Source organism: Anas acuta, chromosome 1 (genome assembly GCF_963932015.1).
Source record: "Anas acuta chromosome 1, bAnaAcu1.1, whole genome shotgun sequence".
In the NCBI taxonomy this organism is placed as follows: domain Eukaryota; kingdom Metazoa; phylum Chordata; class Aves; order Anseriformes; family Anatidae; genus Anas; species Anas acuta.
Window position 1 is genome coordinate 65,659,588 of NC_088979.1, and position 19,715 is coordinate 65,679,302.

At 41.8% G+C, this 19,715-nt stretch overlaps 1 protein-coding gene across 1 annotated transcript in view; it reads right to left on the reverse strand.

The window, feature by feature from the left end:
• SLC9A2 (solute carrier family 9 member A2) overlaps positions 1-18,019 on the reverse strand; it is a 34,657-nt gene extending 16,638 nt beyond the window's left edge. Inside the window, exons 1-3 of the mRNA XM_068679968.1 lie at positions 17,614-18,019; positions 11,681-12,144; positions 6,065-6,315 (exon numbers count right to left, since the gene is read on the reverse strand). Of these exons, the coding sequence (XP_068536069.1) occupies positions 6,065-6,315; positions 11,681-12,144; positions 17,614-17,905 (1,007 nt within the window). The 5' untranslated portion in view covers positions 17,906-18,019. The remainder of the gene's footprint in view (positions 1-6,064; positions 6,316-11,680; positions 12,145-17,613) is intronic.
• Between the last annotated feature and the right edge of the window lie 1,696 nt (positions 18,020-19,715).

The following is a 19,715-nucleotide window of genomic DNA, read 5'->3' on the forward strand; positions in this document are numbered from 1 at the left end:
GTTTGTTTGTTTGTTTGTTTGTTTGTTTTAAATATCAGAATTAGTAGTAACTTCAAAAAGACCTCAGAATAAAAACTTTCTTAACGTTTTGCAAGAGGTTGTCCCTAACAGAGATTGAGGCTGTAGCTGAGGCTGGCAGACTTGGAAAACATTTCTTTAATTAAATAACTTAATTAAAGTTAGTTTTGTCCAGAAGTTTCTTTCTCTTAAGTCGAGCCAACATGACCTGTTTTGGAGGACAATGGCCACAATGTGATATGTAGTTCTAGATCTCTGACCCAACCAACACGTCCACTGCCCCAAAAGTGACTGGGAAGCATTAGGTCTGCCGGGTGAACCTGGGACATAACATGGACACTGGGAGAGGGCACAGACTACTCCTCTTACCTCTGCTGAGCAGTGCAGACATATCAGGGTGAATAAAAGGCAGGGAAGAGGGTCTTACATGGGGACAGATGCTTGTAGTGGCTTAGAAAGGTAAGTGGATAGGTGTTAAAAGAACAGTGCACCTAACTTGGCCTTCACTCTGCATTTTTGTACAACTACACAGAATCACAGAATTTCTAGGTTGGAAGAGACTTCCAAAATCACTGAGTCCAACCTCTGACCTAACACTAACCAGTCCTCCACTAAACCATATCACTAAGCTCTACATCTAAACGTCTTTTAAAGACCTCCAGAGATGGTGACTCAACCACTTCCCTGGGCAGCCCATTCCAATGCCTAATATCCCTTTCAGTAAAGAAGTTTTTCCTAATACCCAACCTAAACCTCCCCTGGCACAACTTTAGCCCATTTCCCCTCATCCTGTCACCAGGCATGTGGGAGAATAGACCAACCCCCACCTCTCTATAGCCTCCTTTAATGTACCTGTAGAGAGCAATAAGGTCGCCCCTGAGTGCCCTTTTCTTCAGGCTGAACAAGCCCAGCTCCCTCAGCCACTCCTCATAAGACTTGTTCTCCAGACCCCTCACCAGCTTGGTCGCCCTGCTCTGGACCCTCTCGAGCACCTCCATGTCCTTCTTGTGATGAGGGACCTAAAACTGAAAATACTTAAGGTGCGGCCTCACCAGAACCGAGTACAGGGGGACAAAATCTCTGTACACTTGGTGATACAGAGGCAGATCTAGTCTGCACAATACAAAATGGCCATTTCTATCCAAGCACTAACTACATCCCTAACCAAACCCCAAGACTGAGTAGAACGAAAGCGTGATAAAAACTGTCCCAGGTCCTCACCTGCATTTAGTACCAACATAACAGTCAGCTATCTCTCATTGTCACCTGATTTCACTACGGTCTTCAATAGAAAGATCCTCTGTGGCCCAAGACTAGCATGCTTTCTGGGAAGCAGATTTTATCATGGCCACATGGCACAATTGAAACACAAATGAAACAATGCAGATTTCATGAGTATGCAACCTTCTTCTTTGCAACTTTCAGTTGTTTAGGTAACATTTCTAGTTTAAGCATGACTAGGACAACCGAGGTCCTGCATTTTTGCCAACACAGACTGTGATGCAGATGCTCTTCACAGCTCTCCTCCTCATTCTGATTTTACAGTTGCCCAAACTAGGGACTTGTCAGAGATCCCACATTACACATGCCTGCACATCTCAGGAAGAAAGTGGGAGAGGACCTGGGCCATGAATGATTTTGTCCTGACATGGAGTGATGACTTGGCCGGGACACATACCCAAGCCTGGGAGCTGGCAAACATTGCCAGGTTCTTCAGTTTACAGGTGACCAACCTCTAAAGAGTATGTGAAGAAGGGTCTCAATGCTACTTATCACATTTACTCTCCAGAACTCTCATATTCAGGGGAAAATCAGCTGCTTGACAGCCACAGACTGCACTGATAGACCTACAGATATCTCAGGTCATGTCACAGCCAATGATGGCTCTCATGTGAAGGCACAGCTTATCTGCCCAGGTATAGCAATTTGGTCACATCCTCACCACCACCAATTGATTGCACACACAGCACAGATGGCACTGGCGCACATGCAGGGGCAGAAAGGGCAATCTAGTAAGAATGCAATGGGCAGACTGCAAAACAGACACTTATAGACACACGGTCTTTTCAGGGTCTCAAAGCTGCAGCTTACTGCCTGATGCATTGTGGCTGTCAGGTCTGCCTCAAAGACAAAACAAAACACTCATTCATATTTATTACCCTCTTAAAATAAATAGTTTTTGTCATTATAGTCATTTAGGAAAGCCCTGTAGCTTGGGGAGTGGGGAAGCGTACACTGGACACTGTTTTTGGATCCTGAGGTAATGGAGACACTGTAAATAGATGTCTGATAAGAATCTGCCACCAGATTAATCGTGATCTTTACAAGGTGTAATTTAAAACACCTACCATGTTTAACCACTGCAAGAATTTAAAGGGACTACGCTCCTATATAAAATATTTTTTTCAGTCAAATTTTGTATTCATCCAATTAGTGTCATCAGCTGAGTTGATTCACTCTTATTCTTCAGATAAGTGCTATTCCAGTGCAAATCACTGTTTATTTTATGAATCTCGTAGCTCTTCAGAATATTTATCTACATTAGAAAAAAAATATCCAATTGAAGTCTCTTCAATTTGAAAATGGTATGGAGATAGTGTTAAAATTCAATATAAAATCAAATCCTTTAAGATTCAATATAAAAGAAAATCCATTAAATTTTTATTAAGATTTTATGTAGATCACTATAAGATGTTTTTCACAGACTAAATTTTTATTGTCACCATAATCAAATAAAATGCTTACATGTGTTTTATTTCACATTTCTTATCCTCACACATTACTTCTATCTTCCATTTCTGTGACCTGAGGTAGTTGCCTTGGTCAAGAAAAGGAGGGAAAAAAACAGTTAATTGCAATTAACCTGCAGGTTTCTGTGCCTCTGAAGAATAGAAATTCTCCTGCACAAACAGTAGAGTTTCTGTCATGACTGAAATAAACTAGGCCACTGGGTTCAATCCTCATGTTTCCTTGACCTACTAAATTTACAGTAGTTTCAATGTTTGTTCCTTTCAGACTGCTAATTCACTGTTGAAAAAAAAAAAGAGAAAAGAAAAAAGAGAGAAAAAAAAGTTCTGCTGTCTCACAGCCTTTACAATAAATTAGTAAGCAGCAAAAGCAGCAAATGCAGTATTATAATTACAAATGGAACTGAGCAGATAACGTTCAGATTCACATCTGCATTTTTCACACCCGTGAATCTGACTCAAGCCAGTCTCTAATTACAGGAGGACCTCCTTCCTCTCCTTCTGGAGCGGACTTTCACACAGCAGCTGGCAGGGACGTGATTCAGTCCCAGAGTTATTTCAGCCAAGTAACTCAGTGCAGGGGTTTCACATGGATGCTTCATGAACCATTTGTCCCCAGGGTGAATACACAGATTTATCAGGGGAGGGTACCTTTTATTCCCCTCTGCTCCTTTGGCAGCAGATTTCTACTTGCACAGAAAGGAGGCATTCTGTGTGTCATAATATTTATGTAAAAATCTTATTAATGCAATAACACTGCATGTTCCTGCTTATGTCCTGTGCCTAAAGTGTGGTACTGTGTGTACCTGCAAGGCTTTGTGGAGTATCTTTAAGAACCTGGTTATGAAGGAAGAGGGAATCAATAGTTCAGCAGACTCAAGTGAATATGTATTTCTTCCCCGTGGGCTGAACTACAAATGGACAAAGAATCATGTAATGACTGAACGAGCTGGGTTGTGAGAGTCACCCCAAGGTCATTTGGTCCACCTGCTTGCTCAGAGCAGGGCTGCCTTTGAAGTCAGAACAGAGTCATCATGACTCAAGGTACTCTCTGCAAAACGTGGCAAGGGGCTCAGTACCAGTGCGTGCTGTGCTCTGACACAGGGCAAGAGATTCTCCCTAGCTTGGAGACTAATGAAATGCAAAGAGCACGAGGTAAGATTTACTCCCAGGTGATGTGGGGATTACAGGAGCTGTAAGGCCCCCTGCAGGGAGGGGGCACGCTATATATCTCATGATAGCAGAGAGTCTACACCTCTGCAGAGAGCCCTTCGCCCTTCCCATCAGTGCCACCGAGGTATCCAGCTCCCTCAGCTGATACAAAATATACGTAGAGTCAAAGCACATTTAGGACATTTTAAAGATAACTTCTGTTGTGTTGTTGGAGGGAAACAAACAAACAAAAACAAAACCTCAGTGTTTCCTCTACTGTTTTGCACCCACTCAGAGGATGGGAAAGGAAAGGAAAGGAAAGGAAAGGAAAGGAAAGGAAAGGAAAGGAAAGGAAAGGAAAGGAAAGGAAAGGAAAGGAAAGGAAAGGAAAGGAAAGGAAAGGAAAGGAAAGGAAAGGAAAGGAAAGGAAAGGAAAGGAAAGGAAAGGAAAGGAAAGGAAAGGAAAGGAAAGGAAAGGAAAGGAAAGGAAAGGAAAGGAAAGGAAAGGAAAGGAAAGGAAAGGAAAGGAAAGGAAAGGAAAGGAAAGGAAAGGAAAGGAAAGGAAAGGAAAGGAATAGTTTACTCGTCGTGAAACAATGGTGTGCTGGTTCCAGGCACTGGAATGCACCAGTTCCACTTAGCCACCAGCAGACCCATGGTGCCCTTTCCATTTTACCCCAGATGCAGAATGTCCAGTTCAGTATTTTCATGCACACTGATAGATATTTTTTTTCCATGCACAGTTTAGCCACACGTTTTTAGTTTAGAAGCCCTTTAAGTATTTGATCATAGGATGTCAAGGACATTTGACTTAAGAAGTGGAGGAAACTAGAAACCACACAAATGCTATGAATAGAAGCTAGGGAAAGAGATGGCTCATTTATGAACTCGGTCAAAGTGGATGCATATGTTACTTTATTTAGTCTCATATCAGAGAAAGAAACCCATGTAATCTTTACATCTTTACTTATATTAAAGTACTAACCCTTCTGATTTCATGGCATATTTCTATCTTTATACAACTGAAATCATCAGCTACTGGTTTCCTTGTAAATTGCTTCCTGGCCCCAGAAAACGTTATACTGACAGGACTACAATATCAAACCTATCTTCACTTTCTTAAAGCATAATCATCAAACGAGGTATTATAAAGTATCAGTGATACTCAGAAGCAACATATGAGCTTTCAAAAACAACTATGCTTCTAATGCCTGAATGACTCACATTTGCCACTAGAACAATACAAAGTCATTAAGGAAGGTCAGCCTTTAAAAATATTACTTGGAACCAAAGAAAACCATATATCAGGTGTCATAAAGGCTCTTTCTAAAGTTGAGGTTGCTAGAGTATAAACAGCACCAAATGAGAGTCCGTGCTCTATCTTTACTGAAGCCCAGGAGTGAAAACCCAAGGAGGGAAAATATTTTTATGTGTTAGCAGTGGGAAGAATAATATTTTTTTTTTTACATAATGATGTATGCAGACAGCCTTGTAATACACAGGCACATGTATGAATATATGAAACTAAAGTGTTATACTACCAAAAGACTAGATTCTGCAAATCCTGCATTCATCCAGTCCTTACTGTACTTGTAATCCAGCAGGAGTTTGTCTGGATGATACATGCATTGTCTTCATTGACTGGCATTTACTGGCTGCTCACATGACGGTGTGAAGATGTAGTTTCACAATACGTTGGCATCAGCAGTGAAGCCAGCTCATGAGGTTCGCAGCCACCACTCCCACTCCCTGCCAACCACTGCTGCCCCCACGTCACTCTGTGCCACCCCTGAGCCATGCCTTTGTGACTGGTGGCAGGGTCATATGAGGACTTGGGTCACCAACCAAAATGGGTTATGAATAACCCCACCAAAAATACAAGGGATTATTTTTAACTTGGAACGTTTCAAAGATATGGTTTATGGTGTGATGCCACGGGCAGTTTTAGTGACACAGCTGGTGTGGTGGCAAGCTGAGACAATGGGATGGAAGCAGGAGGGGAGAGGCCGGAAATCCTCAAGCCAGCTTTGATGCCATGCACAGTGGAATGAGGCCACATGGCAGAGTTTGCAAAATCTGGTCCTCTCTGCAGTTCCCTTTGGCATTCTTATCTGGGTGCTATAATCACTGAAGTTTGGGGTACTTACGCCATGATGCCCGAGAGATGAAACATTTCAGCTGTTATGTATGACAAGTAACTGTACAGGAAGACAAAGAGTGGCTCAATCACTCGGATTTTATGGGTGAAACGGGTGGTAAAGGCTGCTACAAATCCCAAAAGGATTCCAATCAATACTCCACCGATCCCCACTATAAAGAAGTTAGCAATTCCAGCGAATACATCAATAACCTTAATTGTGCTCATCTGGCAGAAAGACTTGAACAAATTGTACAGGACCTATGAGAAAAAGAAAAAAGCACATCATGTTTCTGAATTTTTTTTAATTTCCTTTTGTGTTATCATGTTCCTCTGATTCAATGTTGGACTTTGTATTTCTCTATCTTGAACACACTTTTGAGATATGCTGCTGTTTACTTCTGTCATTTGTGTCCTCCACAAATATCAGGGAGATATACAAAGAAGGGTAAATATAATTATTCCCATTTTTGCAAATGGAGACAAAAGACTGCAGTGTCTCAACTGACATCATTCTGCAGGCCAGGAGCGTAGTCATGATTAGACTCCTTACCTGGCTGATTCAAAGACCTGTCTAAAGCTCTACCTAAACTTTTTTTAAACTCATTCACTTGCAGAGCTTCTAATTTCCCTTCAAATGGCTATTTCAGATTTTCCCCAGAAGCAAAGAAATAAAAAAGGAGGAGGAAAAAATACAGCTTTGTAATTGGTGAAAATTCATGTTATTTTCAACCGTATTTGAGCTACATAGGACACCAAGAGCTGCAGCACTGAATTAGACTGTAGATCTGTCTGGTATGGGGGAAATGGACTGTGACCATCCCAAGAATTACAAGAAACATAGCATTCATGAAGTGGTCTTTCTCTACTAACCATTAGGAATCCAATGATTTAAAGACTTTTCAAACTTGAGATTATTTCTAGAGATGTGGATTTAATTGCCATTAGAAGACGTCTTAACATGTGTTTGCCCAGTTTCATTTTCAAAGTTCTTACAACAGTCCTCCTAAACAAATGAGGTCAATGAGATTTTTGTATTTTCTTGGTCAGAAATCCTTTTTGTTCTATTCAGGAAACAGAATGATATAAAGTCCAAATTTCTCTAACATTCAGTATGCTAGTTACTACTTAAAAGACTACAACAGAATCAGTCACTCCTAAAGAAATCTTAAAGGGTCTCCCCTGTTACAGATTTATTGTATGTGTGCTCCGAGCCATGCGATATCATGATGGCTATGTGGCCTCCTTTTCCAGCCCAAAGCTTGGTCCTTCTCCTCTTACAGAACGCATCTAAACCAGAAGTGTAAACTAGGGTCACAGGTTAAGCCACCTTGGACATAACAAACACCAGGCTAGGCAGCTTGGACAGTTTATAGGAGCTAAACCTCTGCTTTCTTTCTGGGCTTCTTAGTAGACCAAACAGGTTTCTCTATCAGAAATGCTATTTGAGAGAACAATGTTTTATCAGTACTTGAATTGTGCCAACAATGTAGGTATTTGAATACTGGGAGGGATTTTTCACCTTTGCAGTCTTGTTCTCTCTCACATGACAGAAAGAAAGTTGTACAGATCTTCTTGGCCAAAATTTGAGAGGTCTTACACAGGTAAAAGTCCTCACTAAAGACTAATGCGAAGACATGGGCTATTAGGGGTCCTTTAGGCTAAGTGAAAGGAAAGAACTGAAAAAGAAAAGAAAAAATATATATTCGAGTGCAAGCATGAAAAAAAAAAAAAGAAGGTTAAATCAAACACAGCAGGGTCACTGGTAATTTCTGATTTTCATTACAAAGCAACAAAAAGGGCAAGAGCACGAGCACAAACTGTTCATTGCCTAAGAACGATACCCTCGGGAAGAGTCCACATAGGAGAAGTGTCATTTTTCACCTGGGCAAACCCATTCACCTTGCTGCTGTGAGGCAGACTACCAGCCTTTTTTTGCCCTGTTCCTTGCTACTGTGTCCCATGCAGAACACGAAAGTAATGTCATATGCTCCAGTGGTTTTCAACCTGTTTTGATTTGTGGACCTTATGAATTTACATGGAGAAAAGCATAACAGAATTAAGCCTCCTGAAAATAGCTATGCCTTTATTTTTTGCCCTAAAAAAAAATAAAATAAATAATAATAATAATAATAATAATAATAATAATAATAATAATAATAATAATAATAAATAAAAATAAAAATAAAAGAAACCCTCCAGTCCACAGACTCCCAGGGCTTTCCAAATCACACGCTGAAGAAAAAAATACTGCTGTCTTGTGTCAAGCAAGGAGAGGAGTTTCCTTGAGTCATTTCTTGGTACTTGTGACTACTCAGGCTTGTGTTATTCTTCAAGACATTTACAGAATTTGACCTTGTAGAATAGTCGCTTGGTATGCATTATGGAAAATGACTATTTTCTTTAAGTGGTGTCAAATTGTTTTACATTTTCAAAACTAACTATATAAATATATTTATATGTACGGCAAGTCTCTGAGGTAAGGCCACTGAGAGCCACTTGTACAGAAGCATGTAATTGTGACCTCCTCAAGCAACAGCCTTTTCATAACATCACCTCATCTTCACAGAGAAGTACTCACACTGCAAATTGAATGGAGCCTGGTTCCATCAGACATCCCTACAAATCTTGAGTCTGTTGCCAGAAGTTACTTGAAAGAAGAAAAGCAAAGTTCATGGTTCAAAACCAGACTGCTGTGCTAGAAGCAGCAGCTAGGACTATGGAATGTCATGAATACAATTTCAATCTCGTCCTTATTGTTCTTTATTTGCACTACTGTACATGAGATCATAATCAGGTTCAGTTCCCTTTTACTCTACAGGTAGTTCAGTTTTACAGCTCTCTTTAAGCTTTCAGGTGAGTTAAACAACAGCAACACTAGACACATTTTGCAATGCTTTTGGTATGAGAACCGGTTTTTTTCAAGTTCAAGATTTGCATTTACTCAACATCCTTTAGCTGAACTTGCTGAAGGTTGTAAAAAATAATATCAGTCACCAATCCTTTCTTAATCGTGTCTCAGAGCATCTCTGCTCTTCCTAGATGTTAATTGCTTATTTTCATCAGTTCTCAGTTATTAGTTTTTAATTCTGAAATTACTTTAAAGCACTCTAAAATAATGTTTTCACTAGAGGCAGAATACAGAGTACTGCTGCAATGTTTTCTAACAAGGGAATAATATTATTGCAATGACACTAACTCCATCCCTGTGATTTCAAGCCCAGGACTGAAATTTGAACTGCTAACACTCAGTTTCATCTGTGATCTTGCCATTTAGTATTATCATGGTAGTTATCACTGAACCAGGAGGCTAGTAAAGCACCAACCCGAACAAGAAGCACTGCAGCTGACAGGCAAACATTGCCTTCAGGCAAATTCAAGCTCAGAAATTCCACCAGTAGGATAAATGGATTGTCCAAATACACAGGCCTATCGTGAAACCTATCAGGAATGCAAGATCATCTGAGAAGCACAGCAGAGCTGAGATTCCTAACAAAAGAAAAGCTTTTATTATGAACAGCCTGGAAGTGCAAGCAGGTTAGCAGGAAGAAGGCCTTAAAGTATTTAGAAAGCATGGTTACTGAAGTCACACTGTACTGCACTGCCTGTCTGTGTAGCCCCCAGGTTTTGTGGTACTTTTGTGGTTTAGTGGCTGGTGTCTGCAGGCAGGAATTGGGCAGTCCAAGCTGCTGGCCAGCCCAACTTCAATATCCCTCCCACCCCATCCCCACATCCCACTGAAGGCACCCATGCTACCCTGACCACACTGCAGCAAGAACTACTCTGGCAGCACCGCCATGGGGACAGGAGGCAAAGTCCACTAAGCACACCCCACAGAGAACTCATGCAATGGTCTGGGTCAGGTTTTAAGTCTAAGCACATGATTGCAGGTGTGCAAAACCATAACAGGGAGCCATTAGCAGGCCAGTGCGTAGCATGTGGAAACCACCTGGTCTGCTGCCAAATACCACCTCTAAGCAATAGCTGGGAAGTAAGACTGAACACACTCCAAATCCCTTTCACTCCCTCATGAATATATGCATGGCCAGTGCCATATGTTCAGTTGATCCTACAGGCTCCTCAGAGTACCTCTCCCCGTGCTGGGGTGTTTGGGAAGGCAGTGTGCGAGAAAGGACCCTAAAGAAGGCTATAATGATGCCTACAGGAAAGCTGCATATCATGGTTATTTAATTGCCATGCCAGTACCTATAAAAACAGTGCCTTGAAGTAATCTGCCGCGTTACACACAAATACATCCGTCATCAGGATGCAGTGTTTTGCTAGCAAAACTGGATTAACTGCTGCTCCAGTGGAAAGGCGATTGATTTTGTGATTGGAAAAAGCAATTTCAGTTGGAAACAAAAAAATCAAGAAGAAAAACCTTTATATTAACATAAAAGTAGCCCCCTTTCCCCTTAAATAATAACAATATGGAAAAGAATTCCCTTGCATGAGTGGTCATTAAGAGTGAATAGTGACAAGGCACAGCCATGGCTAAACTGCCAAGTTATTTGAAACACAGTATTTACACCCACTGTTTTCCATGACTGCTTTAGGTAACAGATTAGTCAGAACAGGCAGTTTCATCTGAAAGCTAATGCAAAAAGTTAGGCTTTAAGGCAAGGCCATGCAAGGGGATGTGATTCGGCTGACTGGATAGCAGCAGAGTCAGGTAAAACATGAAGCCTAGGAAACAAAACAGTATGGGCACACAAGAAAAAATTGGTATCAAGGCTCAGATGAAATGTTTAAGAAATGCATGTGTTAAGCAGATGAGGCAAAGTCCTAGAGAGGAGGAAAACCAAAGGACAGTTCTGCATGGAGTGGGACAGTAGATAAGATGCCAGTGACAGAGACAGGGATGGTGCAGACCCAATTCATGTACATTCATGATCTTTCTGGAATATTAGAAAAAAAAAAAAAAGGATTTCCATGGCTTAGAAAACAGAAAGTACACCAGGACATAGTTAACATGGGCAGGGTTTCAAGTAAGGTATGGCTAAATGGAAGTAATGTTCCAGACATGGTGTCATCAGGTACAAATGAGGGGCACTGGGGATTTGCAGATTGCTGTCTTCAGGTCAGCACCACAAACCCAGTTCAGCTAGTTAATGATTAGAAACATCTACCTCTGGGTGGCTGTCCTATCTCATCTGTAGCCTGGGAGAAATGTATAGGTGGTCTCAGTGCAGTTCCAACTGGACAGGCACATGCAAATACTTAGCATCAAGAGGATCCTGTGCCTGTGGTAGCTCAGTGACTGGCCCATTCTCCCTGCGAACTTGCAGGGACACCCTACATTGGCCCTTTTCCCTCTCCTATCCAATGACATTTATGCAGGTGAGTTTAGGATTACGGAAGTAACAGAATTAAAAGATACAGAAACTAAAGAGGTCAGGTAGTAAAATCACTTGAGCAAATATGCTACCATTATGTGTTGCTCTGCTCTAGTTAGGCTATTGTAGTTTCTAAACATAAAGAGAATTACATAAATGCATTAGCACTTAAATGACTTCCCTCTTTTAGCAAACTGCAATCACCACACACATACAAGGAGATATAACACAGTGACATGCAAAAAATCATTTATCATTTTTATCAACTCATCATTTATCAAGTAACTTACCACAGTTATAGCATCATTCAGCAATGACTCTCCAAACACCAGGATGTAAAGCTGCTCATTGACATGAATATTTTCAAAAACAGCTAGCACTGCCACAGGATCCACAGCTGAAATGAGGCTGCCAAAGAGCAAATTCTGCAGCAATGTGATATCAGTCAAACCAAATGCACTGATTTGGCAAATTCCATAAAGTGAAATCCCAATGCCAATGGCATTCCAGAGTGTGCCTACCACGGCATACCAGAATATAGTACCAAAGTTCTCAAAGAAAAGACGAGTTGGCATAAAATATCCAGCGTCGAGTACAATCGGTGGTAAAAGATATAAGAAGAAAACATCACTGCTCATTACAGGTGGGGACTTCTCCTCTGCTCCAAAAATAATGCCACCAAGAAGCAATCCAACCAGAATAAGGAGGCAGCTTTCAGGTACTATTGAGGGCAACTTGTGGTAAAGATGAAAGCCTTCAAAGGAAATTCAAACACAAGAAAGTGAAATAGTTATTTGCACAGAATCCAAGACTATTCTGGATTCTGTTATCTTAGTCTCTATAGTAAACAAACAGCAATTGCAGGGCAAGCTCATTTTCATTGCAAAGACTGAAATGGACCGCTACAACAGGTGTATGTACATTTGTGAGCTACAGCAGTTAATTCAGTTAATTTGGTGGAGAATCAATTTAATAGCTAGATTTTCAAGCTAATAGAAAAACTGTTGCCCTGTTTGTGAAAGTGTGGGGTTTTTGCTTGTTTGTTTTTTACATAAAGTGGAATACCCCAGAAATGTGATCCAAAGACTTTTACAGGGCAAATTACATCTGAGAGAAAAAAAAAATCAAAGTTACAGCACCTTCCTCCATGGACAGCTTCACAAAAAAGCTTAAGAAATACACTCATTTTATTTTTAGGTGTGCTTTAGGGTCTCAAAGCTAGAGGAACTAGCACATTTGACCTGCATTCACTCACCCATGGTCACTTCATTAGAGACCATGAGGATCACTCCAAGACACATTCTTTTAACTTTAGTGGAGCCTTCAAATTAATTTCACACACACAAAAAAAACACACGTGTTTTTCATAAAGTGACAATAAATTGCAACCTGTACTATTATACTCATTCTTCTCTGTTATATGAATTATAGTAGTGTCAAGAGTCTCTCATAAGCAGACTGTGCAAAGTACTTAAAAAAAAAAAAAAAAGAATTAAAAAATTCTGAATGACAACTTAAAGACTGTTCCATAGCTCACTAAAATTCTCAAAGCCAAATAGTTTTGATTTAAAGATTCTGATTACTTTTAGAAGTTGAATACTTTTTTTATTTTTTTTTAATTTATTTGTGTGTGTGTGTGTGTGTGATGAATGGGAGATGTTCCAAAGGAACTTACTTTGGCCAATCTAATGGGATGGTCAACCATATGCACCAAGGTCACATTCCAGGTCCTGGCGATACCAATCTTTTCCAGGCTCCTCCTTATCTATATTTGGCCCACATAATTATATAGAAAACTATCCACACCCACAAGATCCTACAATTCTTGCCTAACTAAAAAGCATTTAAATTATTTTAAATGAGAGCTGCATGGAAACACTGGGTGTGGTAATAACGGGCGTCTATTTCAGTAAAACTATTTCAGTAAAAATCACACCTGTAGCCGAAACAGTTAAACTAGTACAAACTTGGAATAGTTCACATCTAGTTTACCAGTTCCAGGTTTCTGTATCTTGTGACACTGATTTTGTTAATTCTCCTCTCATCATAGATTTTTTCTGGGTTAAAAAAAAAAAAAGCCTGAGTTTATAGTTAGGAAAAACAAATGGTTAACAAGGACTAAGGGGGGAGTTGTTTTAATCTACAGAATTATACTTACATATTCAATAACTGTTAAAGCTACTTTTAAAAATAAGCAACTCAAGCTTTTTTTTTTTTTTTTCCCCCCTCTGGATGAATACAGTTTTTAAAAATTAGAAACACAGCCTATGTGATGTGTCAGAAGAACTGCCAAATTCACTATCGTTCCTCGAAACAGGAATCACCAATATCCAGTCTATTGCATGGGCAGAATAGGTAATGACCCTGGAGACACAAGAATTGCCTTCTGGACACTTGACTCTTCACCTTTCAGCTACTTCCACTTAAACATTTTATGGTTTGCCTTAGTTTCTGCAGTGGCAGGATGCCAAAATTTTTATTGCAGTGATTGAAGTTTCTCCTGGCTAAGTAGGTTTTGCTAGAAGAAAAGTTTTTAAAAGTCTTCTAAAAGTACCTTCAATAATTTTCTAAATAAAAAATGAAAAGAAGAGAATTTTTATAAATACTGTGTTCAATGAAAAACAAACAAACAAACAAAAAACTCCCAGCCACTTCTAACACAAAGGCAATGATATGTCTATTATGAATATAACTTTTTTTTTTTTTTCTCCTTTACAACTCACTGTTTGGAAACCTTATGTCTTCTCAGAGCTTTTGGGACTCTACCTCATCCTTGAAGGTAACATAAAGGCTCCTTATATTTATTGTATTTAACTATGTTAAATGTGCTTTTTATCCATGTAAGCCACATCAAAACTCCTAAAAGACTATCCGCCTCTGTGAAAGGCATTCACAGGTGATCTCAGGAATAAGCTGTGGTTCCCCACTTATGGGAAGATGGCCAGGAGATGGCATCCAGTGCACACCAACTCAGGCACAGGTGTCCGGCAGGGTGAGGGACATCTTCCCTGCTCTGACAGATCCACAGCCATGTTGCCTGCAGTGTCCGGGGAGCAGATCCCCAGCAGCACATGACTATTTGGCCATTTATGCTGAACCCAGGACCATAGCTACTTTCTCCTCCTCTGACCCAGCTTGTTTTTAGACTCCTGACTATGCAGTGGAAGCATGGAAGATGTTTGCCCTCAGGCCATTGGGCATTGCCTAAAGTGCAAGTTCAATATTCTTCAAAATGGAAGTCCTTAGAGCCCTGGTTTCCCACTTCTTGGGTGAAATCCAATACTTTCTGATTCTGAAAATGCTATTGAGACATGTACTTATGATTATGTGTGAGTTTTCCAAGGGCACTCTGAGTTCAGGTGCTGAACAGTTTAAACCTTTTTTCGGGAAAGAAGTGTTGGAAAGATATCAGTTCAGTTCCCAGAAGCAGCACTTCTAATCGTGTATTTGTGATTAAATGTAGTAATGGGAATCTGGATGAGTTAGAGTACATTCTGTAAGTTTAGAGGCATAGGAATTCAGCAAAACTGGGCAGTAAGCAGATGAGCCTCACTGCCTAGGCACCACAGCATGCTTGCGGTGCACTGGATACCACCTAAGGCACTGGTGGAGTCCACCAGCATGTTAGTAACATACCTCATTTGTGGTATCACCACACAAGATAATAAATAACTAGAAGTAGCCAGAAATTAGCAATTCTGTTCAAGGCAATTTCTTAGATTTCAAAATGTGCTCTTGTTTTATCTTGGAATATACACAGCCTGTTCCTAACTTCTTTGTGAAAATGTACTTCATCAAAACTTTTAAGTTCTGCCTGACAACTTCAAGTTTTCCTTTCCCATGCTACGTTTTGTGCTCTCTTTAAACTTAGTCTGCAGTGGCAGGATCTGAAAAACCTTTCATATCTGTAACAATACGCACATTTTGGAATCTTTCTGCTTCAGTGAAACTTCTCTTCTGCAAAATCACATTTGTTCAAAAAGGCTCCAACCAGGCAACAAGCAGGTGCTGCGATACAGTTGTCTTAGGGAACCTACACACACTGTGAGAACTGTTATTAAATTTGGCCATATCTTCTGAGCTCCTTGCAGCTGAGAAGAACTTAGGGCTCTGCTCATAAAGGTTTGCTGTTCGGCAGTGCCATGCGTAAGCGCTCAGTGCCTAGCCCCAGAAAGGAATTTGCGATGCCAGATTAAGCACCTAAATTTCCTGGGCAGTGCGTGGCATGACACAGGAGAGATGCCTGTGCTGCCCAGCAGGAAATGCTGGAGAAAGGAATCTATGGGAGAGCAGCCTCTCTCACAGGCTTGGAGAGATGGGCTGAGAAACTCCTCTCCATCCCATTGAACTGAAATGGCCCAATCCTAGAAACACAGTGGGATGTGGTAGAGCCAACGCTGCTCTCTCAAGAGTTAAACAATTCTGGTCTGGGCTACCTATCAAAGAGGACACAAGTGAGTGCAAAATTAACACTGTGGGAACATGGTTTAGAAGTGATGAGAGTCTGTGCTGGGCAGGTGTAGTGACCCGATGCAGTGGCTGGATAAGGGAGCGCAAAAGGAGCTCCGGCAGCAAGAACTGGATGTTCCTAATTCCTGTCCTGGAGTCAGGGCCCCTGCAGGTAGGCGTGGTGGAGCCAAGCGCAGCCACACCTAGGGCCTCCCTTGGATCCAGCCCTCATTGCTTAGTACACATTCGTAACAGCAGGGATAACATTCTCGATTAGCCACATCGGCTTTCATTCAGTATAAATGAAAACATTTTCAAATTATAGGTATTTCTCCTCACTTATGCTCTCTGCATATTTATTTCACTGCAGTCAGCTTGGGAAATAAAAGTAGCTAAGTCTCTTTTTTTTTTTTTTTTTTTTTGCTAGCAAACTGACAGTTATAATGAACACAGTCCTGCAGAATCTACATATTACTGTGTATGTGTTTACACATTTCAAATGGATTGCCAGTAATCTTTAATAAAACATAACCTTTTTTCATTAGTCTTAGATTATTCAAGAGTTCTTGCTCTATCAAGACTCAGAAGCCAGAGCAATTTTGCAGTACTTAATTGGCTGAGATTAATTCTGTACCAAACTCTGTATTTTCTGGCTATAACAGTTCATGATATATTTGTGAGTATCATATTTGAACTACAGCCTGATTCTATGCCTAATATGCCTAATCACATACTCAAGGCTAAACATGCATATTTAATGCATTAAGATACATGCAACCTTAACGGATGCAATGTATAATAAATCTGTGGAAAGTAATGAAGCTACAGCAAGTAGGGGAGGGGATCAGGCTGCCAATTTCAACACTAACTGGTGGCTGGAGGTAAGCACAAATTTTTGGTTTTGGAGAATTCAATTACCTGTCTTGCAATACGTAATTAACATGATATGGTCCATTTAAATGCCACAGGCGGAAGTCAAAGTTTTAAGTTGTATCAAACTGTTTTGCCAAAGTGAGTATGATTGGAGCTTTTACCAAAATCTGTGCTGCCAGGTCTGACTTCTGATTTAAATAACTGGAGTATGAGTACACTTTTTTTTTTTTTTTTTTGGTCTCCCTCAGCTTTATCCCTGACATTAAGACTACCTTTTTGTTAACAAGATACAGAGTTTAGCATTTATAGTTTTACTGATTTTTACATAGCTCGGTAGGACACCTCTACCTGACATTCTTTAGATTATTATACTGCACTAATTTTTCTGCCCGGACCATAGAAAGCTCATTAAAAACACGCTATATAAACCTCACAAAACAGTCAAACTATGCAATACAAATAATTTCCACATGAGGGAATTAGTGGCCTTTCTCACTCATTCAGCGCCGCATTTTGCATCTTTCACGGGACATGAGTGAACGGTGGGAAAGCGCAACGAGGAAGCTTCCTCATAAATATTTGCTTTCCATCGATCTGTTGTTCTGTTAGGAAGCTGTCATTATAGCCGGCGTTATTTTAAGAGAAAGCGCTCAAATGACAGCAGGGACGACCGAGGAAGGAAGGGGCTGAGTGAACTCCCGGCGCCGGTGCTTTCGGGGCCGGGGGGGCATCGCCCTTCTCCGCGACCCTTTTCCCAAGCCCGGCGCCCCCGGCTGTCACCACAAGTCACGCCGGGATGTCCATGCCGCCGGAGCATCGCCAGCCCCGGGACCCCCGGGGAAAAATGAAGGGGAAAAGGGATGGGGTAGCGGTGAGTGGGGTTGTTGGTGGTGGGGCTCACCGATTTTAGCGAGGGACGCCAGCAGGATCCAGAGGGTGATCTCGAAGGGGATCTGCACGTGGGGGTAGTCCAGGGTGAAGACGTGCAGCCTCGTCTCCTCGGAGGCGGTGCCGCCGGGGCTCGGCGGGGTGCCGGTGCCCATCACCGTGCCGTCGGGCGCCGGGCTCCCCGCGGCCGCACTCTGCTCCGCCGCCCCCGCCGCCGCCAGCACCGCCAGCACCGGCACCAGCCGCAGCAGCAGCCCCGACCCGCAGCGGCTCGGGGGGTCGCCGCCCCCGACGCCCCTTCCCATGGCGCCCCCCCCGACGCCCGGCTCCTGGCTCCTCGCCGCTGCCCTACGGCCCCGCCGCCGCCACCATCCCGCCGCCGGCACCTGCCGCCGCCCCGCCGGCTCCGCCTCCTGCCGGGCACTGGGCGAGCCCCGGCACCCGGCTCCGCTTCCCCCCGCGCCGCCCCCTGCACGCCGCCGGGCCCTGAGCGGGGGGAAAGGCAAGCACGGAGCCGGGGGGTAAAGGGGCGATGCGCTGTAGGCACCTGTGGGTAGGCTCCTGGGTGGGTGTGCGTGCCCCTCCGCACACACCGGTGCGTGTATTTTAATAGTACGCGCACAAAATCAACGTGCATCGCTATAAATGCACACACGTGTGAGCCCATATGCCCATATATCGCCGCTATCTGCTACAGGAAAGGGGCTTCTGCCAAACACGTCAGAGGAGACGTTCTGTCCCGGCAAATTAAGGGTTGAATTCTGTTAATTTAGAGTTAAAACAACGTATTCTGTATAAATATGTATATGGGTAGGTATATAGAATATCCTGAGTTGGAAGGGACCCTTAAGGATCATCAAGTCCAACTCTTGACACCGCACAGGTCTACCCAAAAGTTCAGACCATGTGACTAAGTGCACAGTCCAATCTCTTCTTAAATTCAGTCAGGCTCGGTGCAGTGACCACTTCCCTGGGGAGCCTGTTCCAGTGTGCAACCACCCTCTCTGTGAAGAACTTCCTCCTGATGTCAAGCCTAAACTTCCCCTGCCTCAGCTTAACCCCGTTCCCGCGGGTCCTGTCGCTGGTGTTAATGGAGAAAATGTCTCCTGCCTCTCGACACCCCCTTATGAGGAAGTTGTAGACTGAGATGAGGTCTCCCCTCAGCCTCCTCTTCTCCAGGCTGAACAGGCCCAGTGCCCTCAGCCGTTCCTCGTACTTCTAATATATATATATTATATATATATATATATATATATAATATATATATATATTTAATATATTAATATATATAATATATTTATATATACACCTATATATATATATATATACCTATACCTATATATATACCTATATCCATGTTATGTAGTATATAGCAATATATGAGGTCCATATATACGCATACACATTCTGTATAGTATATAACATAACATATATCAATGTATGTTATCTGCATGTTGCCCCCATCAGACATATGACAACACACAGCATAACTGTGTTTACACACACACATATATATATATATGTATAAATACATGCATACATTTATATATACATGTGTGTTGCCAATACTGAACACATCGCTGGCAAAATGCTGCTCCTGTAGAAAGCAGTGGAAATGTGTCACAGGTTTCAGCAAGGCTGGTGTTCCCCCGCCTAATGCTGAGCAGCAGCTTTCCATTTTTTCCTGCAACAGTAGAATCACGGTCGTGGTTTACTCACAACTTCAGCACTTGTGAGTAATATGGTATTCCAAAGCTCAAACTAATAAAATCTTTATGGCATGCCACTCTGCACACCTTTATGGCAAAGCATATCTTTCTTGTCCTCAAATAAACCTAAAGCCAGCAGTAAGAGCTTCCTTTTTGTTCCCCAAATGGCTAAAAGTAGCCAGTGATTGTTGTTTCCGTAGAGTTAAAGCTAAAGCTCTGAATCAATTAGCTGAGTATCTGTAGCTGTCATTTACCCCATAATCTGAAAACAGGGCACTACACCTATGGCTTTAATGACAAATTCTTAAACATGATGCCAATTAATTTTTTTCTTTAGTTTATGTACAAGGAAGCCAGGAGAACACATCTGAAGTTCTAACCAGGGTATACTCCACCTAGCTGCATG